General features: G+C 34.2%; 1 protein-coding gene across 3 annotated transcripts in view; it reads right to left on the reverse strand.

Moving 5' to 3' along the window:
- The window catches only part of LOC150102443 (2-oxoadipate dehydrogenase complex component E1), a 481556-nt gene that overhangs the window by 301523 nt on the left and 156183 nt on the right, over positions 1-23850 (reverse strand). For all 3 annotated transcript variants that reach the window (XM_090399364.1, XM_090399362.1, XM_090399363.1), the window contains exon 10: positions 5129-5244. In XM_090399364.1, coding sequence (XP_090255490.1) covers positions 5129-5244 — 116 coding nt within the window. The remainder of the gene's footprint in view (positions 1-5128; positions 5245-23850) is intronic.

The following is a 23850-nucleotide window of genomic DNA, read 5'->3' on the forward strand; positions in this document are numbered from 1 at the left end:
CTCTATCTTCTCCAAAATAATGGAGAAAGTAATCAATAGCCAACTTCTCCACTACCTAGAGGCACATCAGTTAACTAGCAATCACCAGTATGGAGTCCACCCTTCAAGATCCACTGCTGAAGTCTTAGCTTACATCACCCAACATTGGATATGTGCAATTGTAAGGTAAGGCTAAACTTGTGCTGTTGCTCTTGTCATTTACGGAGCTTTTATGTCTAGCATCTAGACCAGTTAAACAAACTGCCATCCTTTGATCTATTCTCTGTAATTAATTACTAACTTCCTCTTTGATCATTTGCTGCATGTTGTGGTTGATGACTTCCTCTCTTCAAGCTTCAACATCAATGCAAGAGTACCTCGGGGCTCTATCCTATCATCAACCCTCTTAATCAAGCACATTGTAAAATCTCGGTTTTAAAAGGATCTTAAGTCAGAATAACACATAAGATATAATGTAAAGTTGATGTAAAGTATATATGAAAAATTAGTTATAATGTGTGTATGATTTGATATTACCTGTAAAACAATTGTGCTCAACGCAAAGAAAGAATTATTCTTTGTTAAAGTAATGAGTCAGCAAAAAAGGTTGCCTAGATTAGTAAAGAATAAAAGGAAAGCCTGAAGGAAAAAGTCACAGAGACTTGCAAAGGTTAAAAATCATCAAGAACAAAGATGTTGGAAAAAGCGTACAAAAGTGATGGCGACATGCCTAAGGACAAGTGCGCAAAAATAAAGACAAAGAAAGGAAAGGATATTTAAGCGACCTGGTGAGTAGGAACCGAAGTTTCTGGGTATTTTGAGAGTTGAGAAGTTCCGAAGTACAGAGGTTGGCATGCTCTCAATGATCACTCGCACCTGTGGCCAGGAACCGAAGGAAAGGTCTTGCAGATGAAGTCCAGATCTCCCCTAGGAATTTTTCTGATAAAAAAAGCTTCCAGTCGTCAAGTACAGAGGAAAATGGAAAGGAAGGGCATCACTCGTAATTCGTATCGAGCCGCCACAAAGACTAAACTGCCGAGACGTCCTAGTGAGAAATAGAAACATCATAATCAAGGCAGAAGAATGAGGTATCTTGACAGAACTTCACTGAATACAAAGGACTGTTTGTAAAGGAAGATCTGCAAGTCGCTGTGATAAGTGATATTCTTGTGCTACGGATATATGCAACTGTGAGAAGGTATGCAATAAGTTATCTAGATTGTGTATAATACTGTATTGTATAATAGTGTAATGTATAGTATTGTAATATAGAATAGTGTATGATAACCAAGATTTAGACAGGTTAGGGAAGGGTAGCCATAACTAATTGTTGGCTCAAATGTACATGCATTTCTTAGTTAGAATAAATGACTTGTAAACAAAATGCTGATCTGATACTTGTCAATGTACTATCTCTCAAAAAATTACAAACCTGTGTGCTAGTAGGAATTTGCCACAACTGTCCAAGTATTGAATAAGATAATGAGAAATTTCTGTCAAAGTCACGAATTACTGCATTACTGTTATTCCTACATTTCAATCCCTCACTCTCGGAAGTACAGTCTGGCTGGTGCAGTTGGAAAACAAATAAATTTTGTGAAACTGAAGAGCAGAAGGGACTGAATAAGTCGTAGACATATGGCTGGTGGCAATCAGAATTAAAGCTGGCCATACAACGATAAAGATTAAGGCAAGACAGAAAAGGGGGGGGGATGTCAATCCAGCATAAGTAAATTAAAACATAAAGGAAAAACTTTAGTTCTATGTAGTATGTATATTACAATAATAATAATAAAAATAAAACCAATACAAATTTTACATCACAATCACCACTAATCCTATCCACAACTTTGTAGACTAGTACTCTCCATTCCTCCTAATTATTTGACAAACCACACAGTGCACAAATATTCCAAGCATCAAGATCATTTACGACTAGTGCCTTAAACAATGATCTACATACTATCCTTTAATGGGCAAGGATAATCTGGTCACATTCAATACTACTAAAGCACAGTCTTGCCTCTTCTCTCACAAAAGACAAATTCAGCTCACATTCCCTTATCCTCAGAAATACACAAATCACCAGACAAGATCAGATCTGTTGGATTGGACTAAGATTCATCCAGCCTCTCCTGGTGCAAACACATCTCATCAGCAGCTTACTCAGCATCCAAAAAGAGTAAGCATTTATTTCATTCAAGATGATAGTTTATATCCAACCAACTCTTAACAATATCCAAATCTGCCCATGCTTGGAATACTGATCACATGTTTGGGGTTCACCATCTAAAACTTCTCTAAAAATTCTTGATGATGTCCAGAAGAGAGAAATTTGGCTCATAGATAATCCTTTTTTTACAGATTCTCTTTAATCTCTATCTATAGAATAGATAGAATAGCTATTAGATATTCTATAGATAGATAGAAATCATGGTCCTCTCCATAAAGTCCTAAGACTCATCGTGGGAGACCCAAACTATCAACACAATATCCATCATACCTCTCCTTGAAACCATTAACAGACAAAGCACTCACAAGTAACTCTATTCATTCATTCATTCATTCACCACTCTCCAAGTGAAAAATCTATTCCTCACAACCTTGCTAATCACACTTTTAACCAACTTCCAGGGATGACATCTTGTCCTGCCTCATCTAGCCAAATGCTAAAATATTTCCTTTGTATTAATCCTATAAAAGTCTTACCATATCCCCTTCCCACTTCTTTTTGTGTATCAATCAACTTTTGAAACTCACAAACCCTCAATCTCTCCTCACAGGGAGCATTCCACAGACAACTCAACATCTCAGTCACTTGCCTCTGAATCTTCTCTACCACTTCCTCATTTCCAAGAAACCCAGGTAATCAGACCTGAACACAGTAATCAGGAAGTGGGCATATGAAGGCCTTATAAAGAGGAATGACAATTCTCTCATCTTTGCTTGTTAGTGTTTTCTTCACTAACCATGTTATCTTTTCAGCAACCATGGCCACTTTAGCAATATGTCCTGTAAACTTCAATTCTCTGTCCAGTACTACCCTCAAATCCCTGGCTTCATCAATTTCCTGGAGTACAGTTCTCTCAATACAGTACACAGTTTATAATGTTTTTATCCCAAAATACATAACTTGACATTTTTCCACATTTAACTGACATCCATTATGTTTTTCCCATACTGATAAGTCTATTTAAATAATCCTGCAAGCTCTATACATCATCTTGATTAACTATTAAACCAAACTTTGCATTATCAGCAAACAACTGAATATATCCTTCAAATTATTTCCTATATCATTTATGTACAAATAAATTATATAGGAAACAGCAGTGGTCCAAGCACAGAGCCATGCTGCACACCACTAGTCAACTGTTTTCTCTTGGATTCTGTTCCTCCATATACTACTTTTTGGTATCTGTCCATCAGCCACCCTTTTATCTATATCGTTAGTTTCACATTCATCCCTATTTGTTACAGTTTGTGTAAATGGTGTTCCTTGTGGTATCCTGTCAAACATCTTTTGCAAAACCCAGCAGTATCATGTAGCCATTCCTTTTATCAAATTCAGCTGTCACTCTGTAATAAAAAGTTAGTAGACTATTAAGGTATAACCAGCCCTTGACAAAGCCATGCTAAACCTCGTATAGTATCATATTATTACTCACCCATTCCTGAATTCTCTTTAAATTAAAAAACCTGGTCAAAGGTATTGCCAGTTCCCTTGCACATTCTCATAAAATGTGAGCTGATATCCCATCTGATCCCACAGCTACATTTGCATGGAAATTTTGCAATATCCTATATATCGATCTTTGTTCTCACATCAGTCCCTGTGACCTCTGCCACAACAATAACTTCACTTGGATGATGTACCCTTTGCAAAGTGCTCACTCAGTATCTCAACTATTTCATCTGCATCTCTCTATTACCAGCACTATTTAAAGTTATCCTTCCATAGTCATTCTTTCTCCTCCTTGCCACATAACAAATGAACTCTTTGCCTACTTGATTAATTTCTTCTCATAATCTGATTTTGCCTTCCTTACCATGCTGGTCACCTTTCTTACTTAGAAATTAGAAATAGTATAATTTTTTTTTCCCACCTAACAATGTGAATTTTATCCTGAATATGCAAATTACAAGAAATGGCTATTATTTACAGCCATTTCAGGGTAAAAGAAAATGGATTGCTAAAGATCAGTTTAGGAATGCCAGATTACTTAACCATAACAGACTACTGGGTTTAATACATGAATAGATAATAGTAAAATATATCGTGTACAAAATAAAAGCTTTTGGTAAAGGTGATGGAGGAAAGTTAATCAAAATGGTTTGGAATCAATATAAAATAAAGTGTTTGATGTGAATATTTTATCATAATTCATCTTATATTTTATGACATTTAATGGTGTAGGGAAGTCAACCAAATGGTTTGAAATCAATATAAAATAAAGTGTTTGATGTGAATATTTTATTACATCAAGAAAAGAATAATTTCTCAATGGATTAAAATTTCTCAATTCTTTATCAGGTTAAAAATGTTTTAAGAACAGTTCTTTAAACAACAGATCCTTTTGCTATTTGTGGATGTTTTATTCGTTTAGAAGTTGCTACAATTTGGACATTGTTTTTAAGCACAATACAAAGTTCATTCACTTCTGTTAAGTTGCAACAGATAAACTTTTCGGATTAACTTAATTATGAGTAAAGTTACTTGTGAGATATAGTGATCATCATATACTTCTAATGAGTATCACAGTACTCATTTCTGCATTGACATGTCAAAAAAACATGTTCAATTTCAGGCATACAGGACTGTAACAAACATTGAAATATAAATGTAGTATGATAGTGATTAAACAAGGAAATTATCACAATTAAGAGATGAATTCTGTATGCTGTCATGTAGCAACAAGTATTAAAATAGCAAAAAGATGTTGGTTCCTGTTCGATTGGTATTAGATATGAATAAAGAAAGACCATTCTAATGACTCAGAGTTCAATAACTTTTATATATGAAATACTATGAAGAAAATTGTGACATTTTATATAATATATAATAATAATAAAAGATGAATCGTGATAATGTCTTTTTTATCCTTACAGATTACATTTTAGGCAATAACAGAAATACAGGTAATATTACCTGCCTCGATCATCTGGAGTTGTGAACCCAATATGATTATTTACAACCAAATGAATAGAACCACCAACTGAAAAATGAGGGACATTGGCCATTGCTAAAGTTTCCATTATAATACCCTAAAATAAAATTTAAAAACACATTGTGCACAATATACTATGTGTTTAAAATAAAGTATTTTTTTATTTACTAAATAGTACTAAATGTAAGTAATTCAGTATCACTGAAGGTGTTCAATACATTATCTTGTAAGGGTATATTTTATATAATGTTTATATTGTCTCTTTCCATTGTTTTATTTTCATTTTTTATGGCAGTCCTCCAATCTAAAAAAACTGAATATCTAATAAAAACACTATAACAATGGGGGGGGGGTCCAAGAAATGGAAGTTCTTGGAAATACTGATTGTTCCATACAGCTAGGAAGAATGAATAAAGAGGGAAAACCAGTTTTACTTGGCTAATTGTAAAATAAACTAATTTAGTATTGTTGGTGCTATGTCTTGCAACGTTTAATCTGCTTTGATTGTTTTGAACAACTTGTAGTCAAAAAAAAAAAAAATCATTCATTTGTTTATCTCAATAATAATCTGGAAAATATTCTTCAACACAACAACAAAACAGAAGACAGCAAGAGAAAATAAAACTTTTCTCCATTTCTTCTACATGCATTACTGATGTTTTCAGAGTTAAATCACACATGGAGAGGTATTTTTTTATTTACAACAATTTTTCTTTTTCTTTACAAGGATACACTTTTAAAATGGTTATTCCACAGATCTATCACTAGTCAGTACATTTGATCAAATCTAATGTGGGGGAGGGCATTGCTGAGGTGATGATTTGCCAAGGAGTTTAGTAAGTTCTCCATATGTATTACTCAGTAAAGTACCCATTATCATATATTCCATTTCTCTCCCAATTTCAACTCGACTTTAGCAGTAATGAAAAGTCAAGCAAAGAGAAACAGAAAAAGGCAAATCTCCAAGAGCTTTCAAGATTTACTTTAAAAAAAAATATAACCTTAGTGCCAACCTAACTGGTGTTCATTTTTATCCACAATGTAACAAACTACAGCAACTTTTTCTGATGGAAACTGAAATCTCAGCTAATCATCTCTCCTTTCCTAATTACACACAACCACATGAAATTCCTTTATGTCTCAAAGGTGCAAGATGTTCACTCTTATATACCACATCTGAGAGTTTCTAACTTAGGATTTTCTCTTTTTTAACCTTCTCTGGATAAAAATCTCTCTTTCATTCCTATTCCATCAAATTCATTCATTTGCTCTCTCTCTACTACACTCTTAATGCTGCTAACTATTTTGAGCTTTCTGATTTCATTTCTTTAGAGGATGATTTTCTCAAGTTCAACTTTCTTAATAGCAAACCTGTCTTATTTGATTGTTTTAAAGCTTAAAACTCAAAATGGCTTTTCCAACTGCACTGATTCAGCAAAAAAGAGATGCTGAGGTATTTGTATGCAATGATCTTTACACAAATTGTTCACATGCTTACCTGAATGCCAGATAATCTTAACCACTTTCCAAAAACTCTTGATCTCTTCCTTGCTAGGGAGACCCATCTAAGAGTACTGTGGGTGTTGTTGGTTCACTAGGTAATTTAACTCACAATCTACACAGAACATTCACACAGTGAATATTCTATGCAAATGAGCAAAGAGCAATCATTAATCATCATAATTTCTCATTTCTTTGGTCAGATCACTGTATTTAATCTTCTGATTCCAAATATTTGCATTGAATGAATCAATGAATGCTAAATTTGGATTGCCACACCTTTCTAATGGAGTACTGGACAATCATGTTAATTTGAATGCTAGTAAAACAATCTTGTCTTATTTCTTGCAAAAAGAATTCTTTTCTTTTCTTACTTTTGACAACTCAAATTTCTGAAGAGATGGAATTCGTTCTTGCTATTAACATATTACAAATATTGCCTCCTCCACAAACAAGAAATTGGGTTATCTCTTATGCTCAAAGCATCATTTACATCTAAACACCTATTATTCTATATGAATTACATATCCTCCTGACAATGAATATTGTTCTCACATTTTGGTCTTAAGGTAACCCTAAAAGCTCCCTAAAAATATCTGACTTGGTACAGAGGAGAGGAATTAAGTTGGTTTCATAACCAACTTAATTCCTTAATTCATGATCCATTCCTCATCAGGTTCCTTCATTCTTCACACAGAAGTTCAGTTTTGGCTCCTTGCATTTTCTATAAATATTTTCCTGGTGTCATTATTCATGGAATTAGGACTGTTAATTCAGTGGCTCTTCTATATGCAGCAGGTGCACAACATTCCTTAACAGTTCAACTCCAAATTCATCACAGAATAAATTTCTTTTCTTCCTCATATTCATAGCTTCTACTATTTTGAGTGTGTGGGGAGGGGGAATTGACTCATTTTTTATACATTTACTCATTTACTGAAGTGTAAACTGTATGGAATTACTATAAAAAATTCTATAAACTTTGAAACTGAAAAACAATTAGTTAACAAAAAAAGAATGAAATTTATTGTTAACTCAAACTGATGGAATTTTCTTTTTGGAATCACTCACCGTTAAAAAGTTAATTTTAATTATTTATTATTATTATTATTATTTCATGACACCTCCAAGGAGTCTGAAGATCTCATCAAGAAAGAACACCTATTCTACAACTCTCCATCTCTACCCACTCCATTCACCAACTGCATTGACCCTATCATCAATGAACTTTGCCTGGAAGCCTACATATTAACCTTTCATTAGTGCTTTTGATAAAGGGTTTCTTTGGCCCAACGACTATTTCAAATTACGGAGAGAGAGATCCTATAAAGACAAAAACCCCTCTCGATGTTATGAAATTTTATGCTTGAAAGTTTCAGATGCATAAGAGCACTCAAAATCATTGTATCATAACTTGTAGGTTCTTTTCTTCTATAGCGAAAATTTGCACATACACAAAGAGAATTTTCCTCTTCCTTCTTCTGCCTTAATCTCTTAGACCTGTTGAGCCAATGTTCATTACAATGTGCTTTTTCACTGTTTTCATGGTCTGCCAACTGATCTTTTAGCACTAAGATTTCATTTTCTAATTAAACTGCCTTTTCACATTCTGTTAACTTGCTTTATTCATTAATGAGCATTCATTTACTGGCAGTGAAAACTTGTAAGGCACAAGTTTTGGATATTATCTCTTCATTTCTGATCAGTTTGGCATCTGTTTCAGATTAACAAGTTAAAACTTATCTTATATTTTTCTATATACTTGTCCTGATTCATCATCATCATCATTTATTCATGTATATATTTCCCTATTCATTCATGTATGAATAGGGAAATATATACAGAAATATTCATATAACAAAAACTCATGGAGATAAAGTCTATTAAATGAAAGTGAGCCAAGCTGCTGTTTTGTACAAAATGGTAAAATGTCAGATGGTTCATGAGCTTCATTTTTCAAAAAGAAGTTTGCTCATGTCATTATCAAAACTGTTTTCTTGGTCTTCCTCTATGTCCATTAGTGGAAGAGAGCAAGAACATTAAATGTAGGTGAAGGAAGACCGAGTTATTTTTAACTGTTGTTTTTTGATTTCTTCAAGAATAACAGTATTAGGAATGTGATCCTGCCCATATGCATCCTAGTATTTTTTGAAAGCATGGTGTCCCAAAGCTATTGATAATATTAACTGATCACTGAGTAGTGATGTTCCATGTCTGAGCACCATATGTAAATATGGCATGACTGGTGGTTGTCTTGATTACATTTAAAATGTTTATTTTTTCATATTGTTCTAGTTCAACATCCAAAGCTTGTTTGCTTCAAGTAAACTTGTCTTTTACTTCATTTTTGGCTATTGCTTCTCAGTTAATCTGAAATCCTAAGTATTTCAAATGCAAGTTTCAAACATGAGATTTTATGGTATTGGGAGGATTTTTACCTCAAATGATTCCTGCTGTTCTCTGATGAAAATCAATAGTTTAAATAAACAAAAAAAAAAGGGGGGGGAATATATCGGCTCTTGGATAAAATTAATTGTTTTTTAATTAGTGCAATACCAAGGCAGCCTCTCAGGCCAGAGGTTGTGTTCTCAAAAATAGATTTGATTCTCATTACATAATATTTCTGAAACTACTAAGTTTCCAAAAGAGTCCTGAAGTAGTTCTCAAATTTATAAATCTGCCCAGCTATTGAATACTGCTCTCACATATGGGGTGGGGCCCCTGAAAGATTCCTCAAAATGATTGACTCAATACAGAAAAGAGCAATTAGACTTATTAATGACCTATTTCTTACCAAATCACTCCTCCCCATTTTTGCACAGACATTTGGTTTCCGCAATACGTGTATTCTACAAATATTTCCATGGAAAATGTTTATCTGAAATAGCATCAATAATTCCCCCTCTTAGTACTAAGCTTGCTGGAACACATGCATATGCTGCTCAACATCCCTTCACAGTGCACCTTGAGACCCACAGAACGAGCTTCTTTCCCTCCTCCATCATCCCTGCAACTGCTGTATTATGGAACAGTCTTCCCCTGTTGTGTTTCCCAAGGAATACAATATACAGTTGATCAACCTCTAGTACTAATGTACTAGAGGTTGATCAACCAACCTCTCATGTATGGGATCAACATATTACAAAATAATAATAATAAATTGGCCTTTAACATTACATTCACCCCACTCAGATTCCTATTTATAATCTCTAATCCAGGTTCCCATTCTATCATCTAGGTCAAATATCCAAGGGATACTCCTAACTAACATCTGTCAGGTCAGGAAACCTATAGTAGATAGACATATTATATGAAAGTATGTTCTTTTCTAATTTCAATGTATATTCTTAGACCAGATTGTTTGTAGGTGAGAGGAAAAGCCTATCACCTCTATATGAGATCGTCTGCAGTTCAAAATGCTCTTTTATCCTGAAGAAATATTTCTCATTTTGGCAACAAGAATTAAATCTAGATCTTTTTCAACCAAAGGGTATGATATACCCTTTGGTTGAAAGGTTTGGAGCTCTGATAGTCTTTATATGGGAGTAAATTTCACTGTCCAGTGTCAGACCATGCTTCAGCTTATTGGGGACATGAAGTTGCTTGAAAAAGTTCCATGTTTGGTCACTAGAAAAGAGTTTAAGGACTATGTAAAAAATAAAAATATAAAATTAAGAAATAAAGTAGAAAAAAAAATTTAGTCCACCCATGGAACTAATGTACTATAAATTTGGAAAAACATTTTGTGGGTGGGGGGGGGGGGTCACATTTAAAAAAAAAAAAAATTAAGAAAAGAGCAAAGGCTAACAATAATAATAATAATGATAAATATCTGCTGGATTTCTGTTCAGGACAAGTATTATTCATTGTCAACAATATGCTCCAACATAAAGATATGCATAAATTGACTTGGAGAAAAGGCTCACTGACTATATTATTAAAAACAGTGATAGCTTCATAATAGTTCAGGACACAAGAGCATAAAGAGGATTTGATATAGGAAGTGATCATGATTGCCATTTAATTTTGAACAGGATAAAATGAAATTCATATTGAAAAGAAAAGTGTGTAAGAAAATTTTAAAAAGAATAGAAGTTGAGCAGGTTTAATTCTTTTTAAATCTGTAAACTCAAATAAACAAATATTAATCAAGAAAAATGAAAGTTTGAGAACCAAACACTGGTGATCCTGTGAAAGACCCTGCAGAAAATATTGATTGATTTGGCCAGAGAGGCATGCGGTAGGCAACTTCATCACATGCCAGAGAGGCATGTGGTGAAGTTGCCTACAAGGATTGAAAAATCAGAATTCCATGATGAATACAAGAAGTTAAAATAATAATAATAGTAAAAATAATAATAATATATCTGAACAAGTAAATCAGTATGTGTTCTGAGAGAATGCAGAAAAAAATGTAAGAGAACAAAGCAACATGTAAAACTAGATAAACAAAAGATATGAGAAAACTTTGGCTCTTATCAGGTAAACATACCAGGAAGGCAGCCAAATATTCTGGAGGTTAGTGAAAAAGTTAGAAATGGAAGACAGAATATTGTAAAAAGGAACCATAGATAATAATGGTGATATGAAAAATTTAAGAAAAAAATTGAAGATATAGACTACACATCTGGAGTAATCACTATAAAAAATTGATAAATGAAACAAGCAGTGACAGTACTAGTAAAAAAACATTCATGAAGAATGTAAGAGGTAGAAAAGGCCATCAAAAACACAAAATGTGGAAAGGCAACTAGAATAGATGATATTTGACCAAAAATGCTCAAGTACAGAGGTATATAAGTTTTACAGTGGCTATGCTTCATGATTCAGAAAGCCTGTCAGAGGGTCAAATTCCAGATGATTGGAGTAGAGTTCTCATAGTACCATCTGTAATAAGAAAACATTCTCCTGGTAAGTGTTCCTGGTAAGATTTATGCTAGCATATTTGAGAAAAGGCTAAGAAAAATTGTAGAAGGGAAAACTAGGAGAGTAACAAGCTGGCTTCAGGTCAAATAGAGGTTGTTAGGATCAGATTTTAATTTTAAAGCAAATAGTTGAGAAATCATAGGAATATAACAAGGATCTATATTTAAGTTTTGCAGAATTGAAAAAGACATATTTAAATTTTATTTTAAAATCATATTTTAAATTAAAAGACAAGGTACCAAGATAAAAGCTATTCAGAATGTTACAGTTATATGATGTGAAAGGGGACACTATAATGAACAACACATTCTATGTTTGAGCTGCACATTAGCTGTTAGAATTGAAGTACAGGAAGATAGTCTGATGTTAAAATTATTTGCGAGAGCCAGAGGTGCATATTATCTCCACTGTGATCCATCATCTATATGGATCACACTATGAAAACAAGTAGTATTAAATCTCATATCAAGATTGGAGATATTCATAATTTAGCTCTTCACTTTATGCAGATGATATTATACTATTAAATAAATCCAGTACAAGTCTGCAGGATTCCCTAATTAAACTGTTGTAATAAATTTGGTATGAAAATCAGTAATGAAAAAAATATATATAAATAAATAAATAAAACTATGAAAATAGGCAGAACACTGAAAACATCATCTGCATTCAGAATGAAGAAATGTAATTCATCAATATATGCATAAGATGTTCTACAGTATTTTTATTAAATTAAATAAATGTAATCTTAATCATTCTCTTTCTAATTAGCACTGTTTATGTCAGTGCAAGATAATTGAGAAAAGCACTAAATTAATTATTTATTCATATATATTATATATATTATTATATTATATAACAAATATTATATAACAATATGATTAATATATCATGTTTATGTGTAGTGCTAATTTTTTTAAAGGAGTGAAAATAATAGAAGATTTGGTTGTAAGCTAGTGTATCCAAACTGAATGTTAAAATTTAATGTTTGTGTATGTTTAAAATACATTAGTTAAAAAGACTTGTGTATTTTACTTACTTCATCATCCTAAATTAGAATTATGGAAAAACAATTGAAAAGTTAATTGTATTAAAATCATCAATAAATAGCCAACAGACACTGTTGACAAAGTTTGATAAGGAAGCAGATATAACGACTGAAACTACTTTACTTACATCAGAAATTATTATTATTATTATTCTTGTGTGACATCTCCGGAGAGTCCAAGGACTCATTGAGGGAGGACACCTACCCTACACTCTCCGTCTCCACCACTCAATCCACCAACTACAACGAACCACAATGAACCATCATCATCTACACCAATGCCATCTACTGTCCATCACTACCACTAGTATTTTCACTGACAATCCCAAACATACATGCCCATAGCAAGATTCGAATCTGCAGCCTTTTGGCTGGAGAGTGAATACTCTAACCACTTGGCCAACTAGGCTAGCAAAAAATATATATATTATTATTATGTGACACCTCCAGGGAGTCCAAGGACTCACCAAGGGAGGGCACCTGCTCTACAACTCTCCGTCTCCAGCACTCAATCCACCAACTAAAATGAACTGCAACTACCATCATCATCTACACTAACATCATCTACTGCCCACTACCATCATTAGTATTTTCACAGACAATCACAAACATCCATGCCCACGGCAGGATTCAAACCCGCAGCCTTTTGGCTGGATAGCGGATATGCTAACCACTTGGCCAACCAGGCTGGCATATTGCTTTTACTTAATGCCCATATTCTGATGGCAAATTTGTTAAGAAGAATATAGCTGAAGTTGTTGCAGTGTTAGATCCAGATAACAAAAAACTTCAGCAACTAATAGCACAAACATCAGCTTCATGCCCCACTACACAAAGGTGTATCTCCCAGATTCAGTGCTGATGTTGCAGGCAAATGAGAAATTCATTTTACTCCTTTCTTTTAGTGTTACACGGTGATCAGCATTCATTTTAGAAATTATGGACTTTACAACCGTGTTAAAAATAAATCTTTTACTATCCTGACGTTTTGATCTTCATATTAAGATCATCATCTGGAGCATATACAAATATACAGGACAAGCTAAGTTACATTACATACAGTAAGCTAGAGAAACAATGAATTCATCACAAGTTATTCTACTCGCATGACCTCTAGTGAAAAAAAAAAATAATATTTATAAACTACATCAAGCTAAATTCTATTTATGATAACATGAATAAACATTCTTTCTTACAGATAGTTTTCTTTCAGTAACAATGATGTCCTATTTTTAGCATTACAATTGTTATTTTTGATTTAAGATCCTGGATTTTCTACGGTTCTGTTTATAGTTGCTCTTAGAGAGGAAGGTTCCGTGGGTCAAATATATGCCTTCCATATGTTTGGGATTTTTAGACCATCATTATTGTTCAGATTGGGGTGGTTGGTAATAATCTCACAGGCTTCTTTAAATTTGTGTTCATACCATGTTTTGGTGTGATGTAGACAAATAGTGCTTTTCCATCAATTCTAAGGTGTTCAAGGGCATGATCAGAAACGCCAGCTTCACCATAATTATTATATTTAATGTGTCGTTTAGGTTCATTTTGTCTGATAGGAATTGTGAAGCCTGTTTCTCCTATATATAGTATGTTACAGGTGCAATAAATACGGTATACTCCAGGGTGGGCCAGCGGAGGGAGTGGGTCTTTGGATGAGTTGAGTAAGCTTTTTAATTTTGCAGGAGGTTTAAAGGTGGCTTTGAGGTTGTATTTTTGTAGTATTCTGTTTATTTTATCTGATGTCCCTTTAATGTAAGGAATGGTTATAGTTTTATTGTAGTCTGGTTCGTCTTTGTCTTTTATTGAGGTCTTGTAGAGAATTTTGTTAATAGTGTTTTGGCTGTACCCATTTTTTTGAAAAGTATTGCTGATGACTTTAAATTCGTCTTTCAGTGCCTGTTCACTGGAGCAGATCTTCAGAGCCCTGAAGATTGTGTTTCCAGTAAACAGTGAAGGAAAGATTGCCAGTAGGAAGACGTGTAACAAGTGTATCTAAAAATGGAAGTGTATTCTGTTTTTCAATCTCAATTGCGAACTATATGCATTTGTTTGTGCAAATGAGAAATAATTTAAAGAATTCTCTTGCATTCAGCTTAACTCTTGCTGAACTACAGACATATAAGACAACTCACAAATGGCTATATTTGTTCATTACATTTCCTCTGATGTAACTGTGAAAGAAGAGATGTTGGACTTAATGGAAGTAAAAGAAACAACTTATGGTTGACATTAAAAATGCAATATGCTTGACAGAGCCTTAACAAATGCTGATATTTCACTGGAAAAACACGGTGCTGCAACAGAGAACACCTGCAATGGGGGAAAATGCAGGATTAATTGAACTTATGAAAAGTGATCCCAGCTTTCCAGTTTTTCTCTGTTCATTGCATTATTCATCATGAACATCACTGGGATCAAAAGTCAACAGTTCAAAAATTTTATTGAAGATAATGTCTCTTTCTGCTGCACTGTGAGGTGCTATCAACCAGCAATGTCTTAAGTAGGTTGTGGATCTGGTGGTATCTGTTATTACTTTTCATGAAGAAAAGAAAGGATTCTAGACTCAACTGGAAAATGATTATTCAAAATGATTGAATAATCTACAAACTTTCAACTTGTCACTCCATGGGAAGGATAAGATTGTTTCTGATTTTACTCAGACAATTTTCAGCTTTCAGAATAAAATACATTTTTCAAAGAGACATACTGTCAAGAAACTTCAGCTTTCTCAATCTCAAAAGGAAAGTAAATACATTCCCTGATATTGAAATAAAAAGACCACAAACTGGAAAAATAGAAAGATAAATTACAAGGACTGCTTGATAATTTCCTAGACAGGTTTAAGGACTTGCAGAAACTGAAGCCCTGAATCCATTCATGGTTGAAGTGATCAATGATGGTTATCCAATTCTCAAAACTCTAGTTACAGAATCATCTGCTATGGAAACGGAACTAAGAGAATTATAGGAAGACCTGGGTAAGATGATCCATAAATTCTAGTCTACAATTGAGTTCTGGACACGTTCCAGAAATAAAATATCCTGAACCAGTGGCAGCTGGTGAAAATTTTAAGTGGAGATGCTGCATATACAAAATAAAAAAATAAAATAAAATAAAATAATTATTTTTTCCCTAATCGGTAACCAATTTATTAATAAACAAATTTACATATTAAAAAATTGCTTTATTAAAAATATTTCACCCTCACCATGAACAAACACCAATAATAAAAGTTTCGTATCTCACAGAAATAACATGCGCAAGCATCAGTGGCGCACCCAGGGAGGGGTGTTTAATAACAATGGTCATTCCATGAACATTCTGCCACTATTTTAATTTGTAGCAGCAGAATGATGAATAATAAAAGAGGGGTGAAGTGAAAAATAATATGGTTTTATTGCTTCCACCTTCCCTTGCTATTTTGTCAGATTTGAAGTGAAGATGTGTTATCCACATGACCACGTTTCAACCAATTGCTTGTTGTTTATTGATTTTTATTGTTGAAGGTTTTCCTCCTTCAAACAAGGCTCAATATATCTTCAGAAGTGTTAAATAATACTTAGACAAAATGTGTTTTGAGTTAACTCCAGTATTTATATATTTTTCGGAAATTGCACAAAAAGCAAGCTGACAATTGAGTTGAAATGCTAACTCTCTTCAACCGAATTCCAATAATATGTGAAATTGCCATAACAGCATTCACTATATATATATATATATATATATATATATATATATATATATATATATATATCTTAGTTTTAACACGTTTACGAATCTAATTAATAACAACAGTTTTTAGTTAGATGCTGTGTTTGCCGGTGCAACATATGGTTTTGCTTGAGTCTATATATACAGCATAGTTTCAGTATGAGGGGACATGCGATTTATTAATTAGTGTCGTTTTTATCCCAGTTGTTTCAAATTGCACTATTTGTTGAGAAATATATTACACAGACTGCTTATACCTTATTCACAGACATAATGAAAATACTTGTTTTTCTTGCCTTTGCAATATAGTGGCTATTTGGGGGAGGGCATGTTGTTTACTGCGGGAGCAAATTACTATCGCCCTGCTCTGAACATGTTTCAGCTTTTTTTCATTTGCGAGGTATATGCAAAACTTTTTAATTTCTTTTCTCGAAAAGTAAAATCAGGGTAAGAGTTATATGTGAGTAAGTATGGTATTTCAATTATGGATAAGTACATTGGTACCTTCTTTAAATGGAAAAATATCTCGGATGACAGTGATAATACAAAACGAGTTTGTAATTCCCATCAGTTGCAATGCGATAATATTAATACGCTTAACGAAAGGAAAGATTTACAGACTTGCTGGACACTCGACCAGTGGATCGCATTCAAAGGTAAATACAATTGTTTATATAATTAACGGCTATTTTAGCCTGTTTTTGATCAGAAGTGTCCCTTATATTTAATACATTGGCTAACATAACTCAAAAGAGGTATATATATATATATAATTTAGGACATTACGGGCGAGTGTAGAAGGCAATTATGGCAGAATAAAAATGTTGAAAAATTATGTACATACCTTGATTTTGGTTTAAAGATGCCTTCTAAATCCAAGCTCTTGTGGAAGGGGGGGGGGAAGAGAGGGAAAGAACATGGGGATGTACTTGGGACACGGGAAATAAGTTTGGGAACCCGGGTTACTATTAATAATATATATATAAATATATATATATATTATTTTGTTGTGGGGAGAGGGGGGGAAAAGAAGGGGAAGGGTATCCTTATGTGGAAAACTGGGGCAAGGGTTTACGGGGTGTGGACCGTTTCGGTCATCGTCTGACCATCGTCGGAACTTTGTGGGAATGACTCACTATATCTGTGACAAATAAGAAATTGCATTGTCATAATTGAAAAGGTACACAATTTCTTCAATACCCCTAAACAATTGTTTAGTTTGTAGGAACATTTTTCTGTTTTGTGACTTTTCTCCTTTTACGGTAATTATACCCACATTATTGTGTTATTATTCAACAATTGTTTACAGTTTTGAATGTGTATATAAAGTCAATATCAACAGTAGCCTGATTACAAACGTGTGATGAAAGGGACGGGGAGGTTTGGAGCTTCCCCGGATAGCATTCAAGAGGTAAATACAATTGATTTTTTTGTATAGGGCCCCCAAAACTTATTAGTTTAGAATTTAACCACTGGGAAAGGGTTTGTATCCACCTCAAAACTCTGAAACAGAATTTGGAAACATTTTCTGAATAACTTTTTATAAGAAATTTCTGATTTCACGATTCATTTCAGGCTTGCAGTCACGAGAACGACCTTTTGGTATCGAGAAAATACCAGTTAACTGAGCTTTCAAGTGAGAGTGAGCTTAAAATGTAATTCCGTGATCATGGTTTGGCTCGATTCTGGATCTCGCCTTCAGTGAGAAGTGAATTTCCAATTATTTGAAGAAGTCGAAAATCGCCATGCAGTTTTCTGCAACCTATCTTTGCGAGAAACGATTTTCATCACTCCTTCAAATAAAAACAAAATACAGAATTCATCTTAGTGTGTGTGTGTGTGTGTGTGTGTGTGCCGATCTTTGACTGAAGTTGACCAATATTGAGCCAGATATCCAGCAACTCTGCAAGGTTGAGAAGCTCATCCATCTCATTAAAAGTAAATAGTAACATAATTATATCATTTTATTTATTTGTTTAAATAAATAAAATGATATAATTAATTTTTTTAATTAATTATAATTTTTTATCTATATATCCGAACTGGTTGGCCGACTCTCCAGCCAAACGGCTGCGAGTTCGAATCCTGCCATGTGCATGGATGTTTGTGATTGTCTGTGAAAATACTGGTGGTAGCAGTTGGTGGTAGACAGCATTGGTGTAGATGATGATGATGATTGTAGTTGTGGTTGGTGAAGACGGAGAGTTGCAGAGTAGGTGCCCTTCCTCGATATGTCTTTGGACTACCTGGAGGTATTATGTAATAATAATATCGACAAGCTTTATATGTTCATTGTGCATCACATAGTTTGAATTTGGCACTTGGAAATACTATATCTGTGACAAATAAGAAATTGCATTGTCATAATTGAAAACGTACACAATTTCTTCAATACCCCTAAAAGACAGGACGTCCTTGTTGTTTATAATATTATAATATTAATATCTTTTAAGATTTATAATATCTTTATTTAGTTTGCAAAAAATATTTGCATGCACCTTACCATTGTCTAAAATAATGCAAAAAATCTGAGAGTGACCTCTTAATTGCCCTAAATTTTGTTGATGATGTTGTGGCTCAATTAAATACCGTTCGTGAAACACCAGATTCTTCATTTAAAGATATTTATGATGAAGCATGTATAAAAGCCAATAATTTTAATATTGACATTAAAAAGCCAAGGACTTCATCAAAACAAACACTGTCCAATGTTCCAGCCGATTCTGTAGACGAGTATTTCAGGAGAACTATTTCATTCCATTTATTGACCAAATATTGACTCAACTTCACGAACATTTCACTCGGCACTGCAACATTTTGAAATATATTTTTTTCTCTTCTACCAAATGGAAAAGATGCTCCAACAGCAAGTGCAATGGAAGATTTTCGTCAATTGTGTGAATTTTATGCCGGTGATTTGCCTTAAGAAATTTGAAAAACCATTTGCAATAGCTCCATCCAAAAATGCAGTTGATGCAGTTTCAAAGTGTGACAAAATGATAAATCCTAACATCTATAACTTATTAAAAATATGTGCAACGCTTCCGGTAACAACATGCATCAGTGAAAGGTCATTTTCTAACTTACGCCTTTTAAAAACCTATTTAAGATCTACCATGACACAATCACGATTGAATGGACTGGCTTTGCTATATATATACACACAGAGAGAGATTAATGTAACCACGACTGAAATAATTCAAGAGCTTTGTAAAAAGAAAAGAAAACTGGATTTTATTCTTTAAATAAATTTTTATAATCACCTAATGAATTTTATTGAATGAATGAAATTTAACGAATTTTAGTTGAACTGATAAACATATTTTTAATGCAAATTCATTGTATTAAAAATATTTTATCCGTTCAACTCGCCACCCCCCAAGATTAAATCCTGGGGGCGCCACTGGCAAGCATACAATACACTGCCCAAGCGAGCAGTGTCAGAATGACTTGTAACATGCAATCACAACAGCAAATGAATATCAGCAAGTCTGGCTGCATTTGGCCAAACGCGATAATTCTGACACTGCGTTAGATCGCAGTGTATTTGTTTTGTGTAATGATAATTGAAAAAATATAATTCTTTTCATATTTTCAACAGTGACACTCATCATAATTCAGCCTTGTATCTATAATAAATAAATACATTTTGAAAAATTATGGAGACAACTACTGTGTTTGAGTAAAACTTTAGTTCAATATAAACCAAAATCCACATTTCGACCTATATATCAAGGTCATCTTCTGGAGCATATACATATATACAGAGAAACAAGCTGCACTACAATCTACATGGTTTGTTAAAGTTGCTGCCCAATTGTTACAAGAATTATTGGCCTGACCTATGGTGGGAAAAAAAAACTTACTATATCAACGTTAGAGTCCTATTATTAATATTATCTATTGGTTGTAAAATTTCATTGGGAGCAACAACAAGTCTATATATATATATGATTATACATATAAACCTTATACATATTATATATATTCTACATATGCATTTAATTTATGCATTTAATTATACATATAAAGAGATGCAGAGACAGTAACCTTATTCCTATCTGCATCAAGCTGAAAAAGAAATTTATGTCCGCTAAAGCACTTTGTATATATGACCACACATAGAAAGCAATACTTAGAGAACAAACCCAAACTGCCCACCAAAACCTAGCAATAACTCAAAATTACGTTTCAAAATTGCAATCCGAACTATCGAGTTATCTAAATCCAGATATTCTACAAGTACTAGAAAGAATTACTGACAATACGGCCAAATATATCCTAGAAAATAATAAAGGAAAACTTAAAGCCAAATGTCACATTTTGAAACGACGGGGAAATATTGCTGCCAAATCACACGAACCTAAACAATCAGGAGATTTCCTCCTCGGTAAACAGCTCCAACAGTGAACAACAAACAAGGGAGAAAAGGAGCGACCAACCACCTGCAAGCAAGAACCATGTGATCAACTTATCAAGCCACACCTTAAATAGCGGCCAACTTGCACTACTTGGTAAAGGCCTGAACTACGCATTAGCACCTAAAACAGTCAATAAATTGGATTTTATCTACCACATAGAAAGAGGCATTAGGTCCCTACCCAATAATATAGCCAATAAAATATGAATAGAAACCAGCGATGTTCTGAACAATAAGAAAACCATACATAACAATCTTACAAAAACGGAACTAGCAATCAAGTCATTGAAAGCCAATCAGGACATAATTATAACAAAATCTGGTAAAGGCAATGCCACTGTCGTCCTTGACAGGTCAGCATCCATCCATCAGATGAATCAACTAGTCTCCGATAACAACACCTATCAGCTGGTAAACTATAATCCAACAAACAGGATAAAGAATAAAACAGAGAAATTACTTAAGTCCGTCACTTCATGGCCATCAGACACAGTTAAAAAACTTATACGCCCGCTCTCCCAGAATATATGGTGTCCTGAAAGTACACAAACACAAACAAAATGTGCCGCTTTGACCTATTGTGGAAGGAATAGATAGCCCTACTTACCACTGAGCCAAGAAATTAGCATCAACACTCAAGGAGTTGGTGCCCCTCCTACATAAAGAACACATGACACTTTATAAACAAAATTAAAAACATAACACTCGACAAAGTTTTGACGTTTCTGCCATTTTCACAAATGTCCCAATCAATGACACAATCCTTCTCCTACAGAACAAATTTCTGCCCGACATTACGGCCCTCTTTATCTACGTAGTACATTCTGGTTACTTCGTGTGGCAAAATAAATTTTACCTACAAAAAGAAGGTACGGCCATTGGCTCACCACTATCCCCCCCCACCAATCGCTAACTTCTATATGGAAACTTTTGAGCAAAGTGCTCTTGATTCTACCACTCAAAAACCTACTGTGTGGCTTAGATACGTTGACGATGTGTTCATTATCTGGCCACATGGGTGACAAACACTAAACACATTCCTTAGCCACCTGAACAAACAACATGAACGCATACAATTTACGATCGAAATTGAAAATCAGAACTCACTCCCATTCCTGGACACAGTGGTCACACATCTTCCTTCACGCAGTCTAGCCTTCACGGTCTACCGCAAACCGACACTCGCTGGCCAATACATACCACCATCCATCACAAAAATATGGAGTCATTAACACCGTTAAAAACAGAGCTATAACAATTTTCTATAACCAGCAAGCTCTGAAACAGGAGCTATTAATCATCAGCGACACATTTATAAATAATGGCTATAACAAACATACTATTAATAAAGTACTTCATAAAACATCATCAAAAAAGAATCTAGATTACAGTAATACCATAGCCATCCCATATATTAAAGGGTTATCAGAAAAAAATCAACAGAATCCTACACCAATATAATCTCAATTATACTGGTGTAGGATCATGCTCTCAACACCTTACACTAAATTGACTGGAAAAGTACCCACTCTTTACATCATCCAAAAACCTAGTATGAAAGAAAATTTAAGGCAGCCTGCGAAATTCTGATAAACCACCCAAACATCAACAATAATGGTGGCATGAAAATTCCAAGAATCTGGATGACACACATTCAGCCTACTTAATATTTAGTATCCAGCATACTTCAGGACTCTAGGCAACCTTCAGCTAGTATTGGAAACCATCCCATACCAACTGGTTGGAATATATATGTATAATCATGATGTTTGTATGTATATATGTATAATCTTTATATGCATAATCATCTGTTTATATGGATAATTAAATGCATATGTATAATCATATATATATATATAGACTTGTTGTTGCTCCCAATGTAATTTTACAACCAATAGATAATTGGTTGTAAAATTACCACTGATATTAATATTAGGACTCTAGCGTTGATGTAGTAAGTTTTTTTTTTTTTTTCAACAGACGTCAGGCCAATAATTATTGTAACGATTGGTCTGTAACTTTAACAAACCATGTAGATTGTAGTGCAGCTTGTTTCTCTGTATACAGTATATACGAGGGCTGTTCAATAAGTAATAAGACTAATTTTACTGTCGCAAAATCACTCATCACAATATTAATTTCTGTGGAATAAAGAAATGTTGCTGTCTGTATTAACAAAAGAGATTGATAGATGGCGTATATAGGCTGATGTGCCAGAGTGTCACATGACTAAACGCAAGCTTGTTTCAGTGCGCCTACGAGCCGCGACCAGTTGTCGAAATGGAAGCGTCCTTGGAACAGCGTTATGCGATTAAATTTTGTGTGCGTTTGCAAAAATCAGCATCGGACACTTTTAACATGATACGCGAAGCTTTCCATGATGAAGCAATGTCGAGGGCCAGTGTTTTTCGCTGGTATAAAACTTTTAAGGAAGGAAGGCAAAATGTGGAAGATCTTGAACGTGAGGGAAGACCTTCAACGTCCATCACAGAGACAATGATCAACACAGTAGCGATTATCATCAAAGAGGATTGCAGAATTCCAGTACGCCAGCTGTACGTTGTCCTGAATATTTCTGTGGGAAGTGTTCACTCAATCATGGCTGAAACGTGTTGGGACTGAAATGTGTTTGCGCCCAATGGACTCCCAAACTCTTGACACTGGAGCAAATGCAGCATCTAGTGGATGTGTGCACAGAATGGAAAGAAAGACTGGAACAAGAAGGCGACAACTTCTTAAAACGCATCATTACAGCAGATGAAACTTGGTTGTATCATTATGACCCTACAATGAAACAACAAAGCAGTGAATGGAAGCATCCGTCTTTGCCTACCCCCAAGAAAGCAAAAACTGTAAAATCGGCTAGTAAAGTTATGACCATAATGTTTTTTGACTACGAAGGCATTGTTTACCAACACGCTGTAGAACAAGGAATACTATAAACGGCTCATACTATGCGGATGTTTTATGGACAATGGTACAGCACGTCAAAAGGAAGCGTCCACTGCTGAAGAATGGCTTCTTATTGCACCATGATAATGCAAGGCCACATATTGCTGGTGGTGTAGTGGACGTTTTGCAGAAGAACAACATAG

This window comes from Typopeltis vanoorti, chromosome 10 (genome assembly GCF_054136105.1).
Source record: "Typopeltis vanoorti isolate ZY-2024b chromosome 10, IOZ_Tvanoo_1.0, whole genome shotgun sequence".
NCBI classification, from domain to species: domain Eukaryota; kingdom Metazoa; phylum Arthropoda; class Arachnida; order Uropygi; family Thelyphonidae; genus Typopeltis; species Typopeltis vanoorti.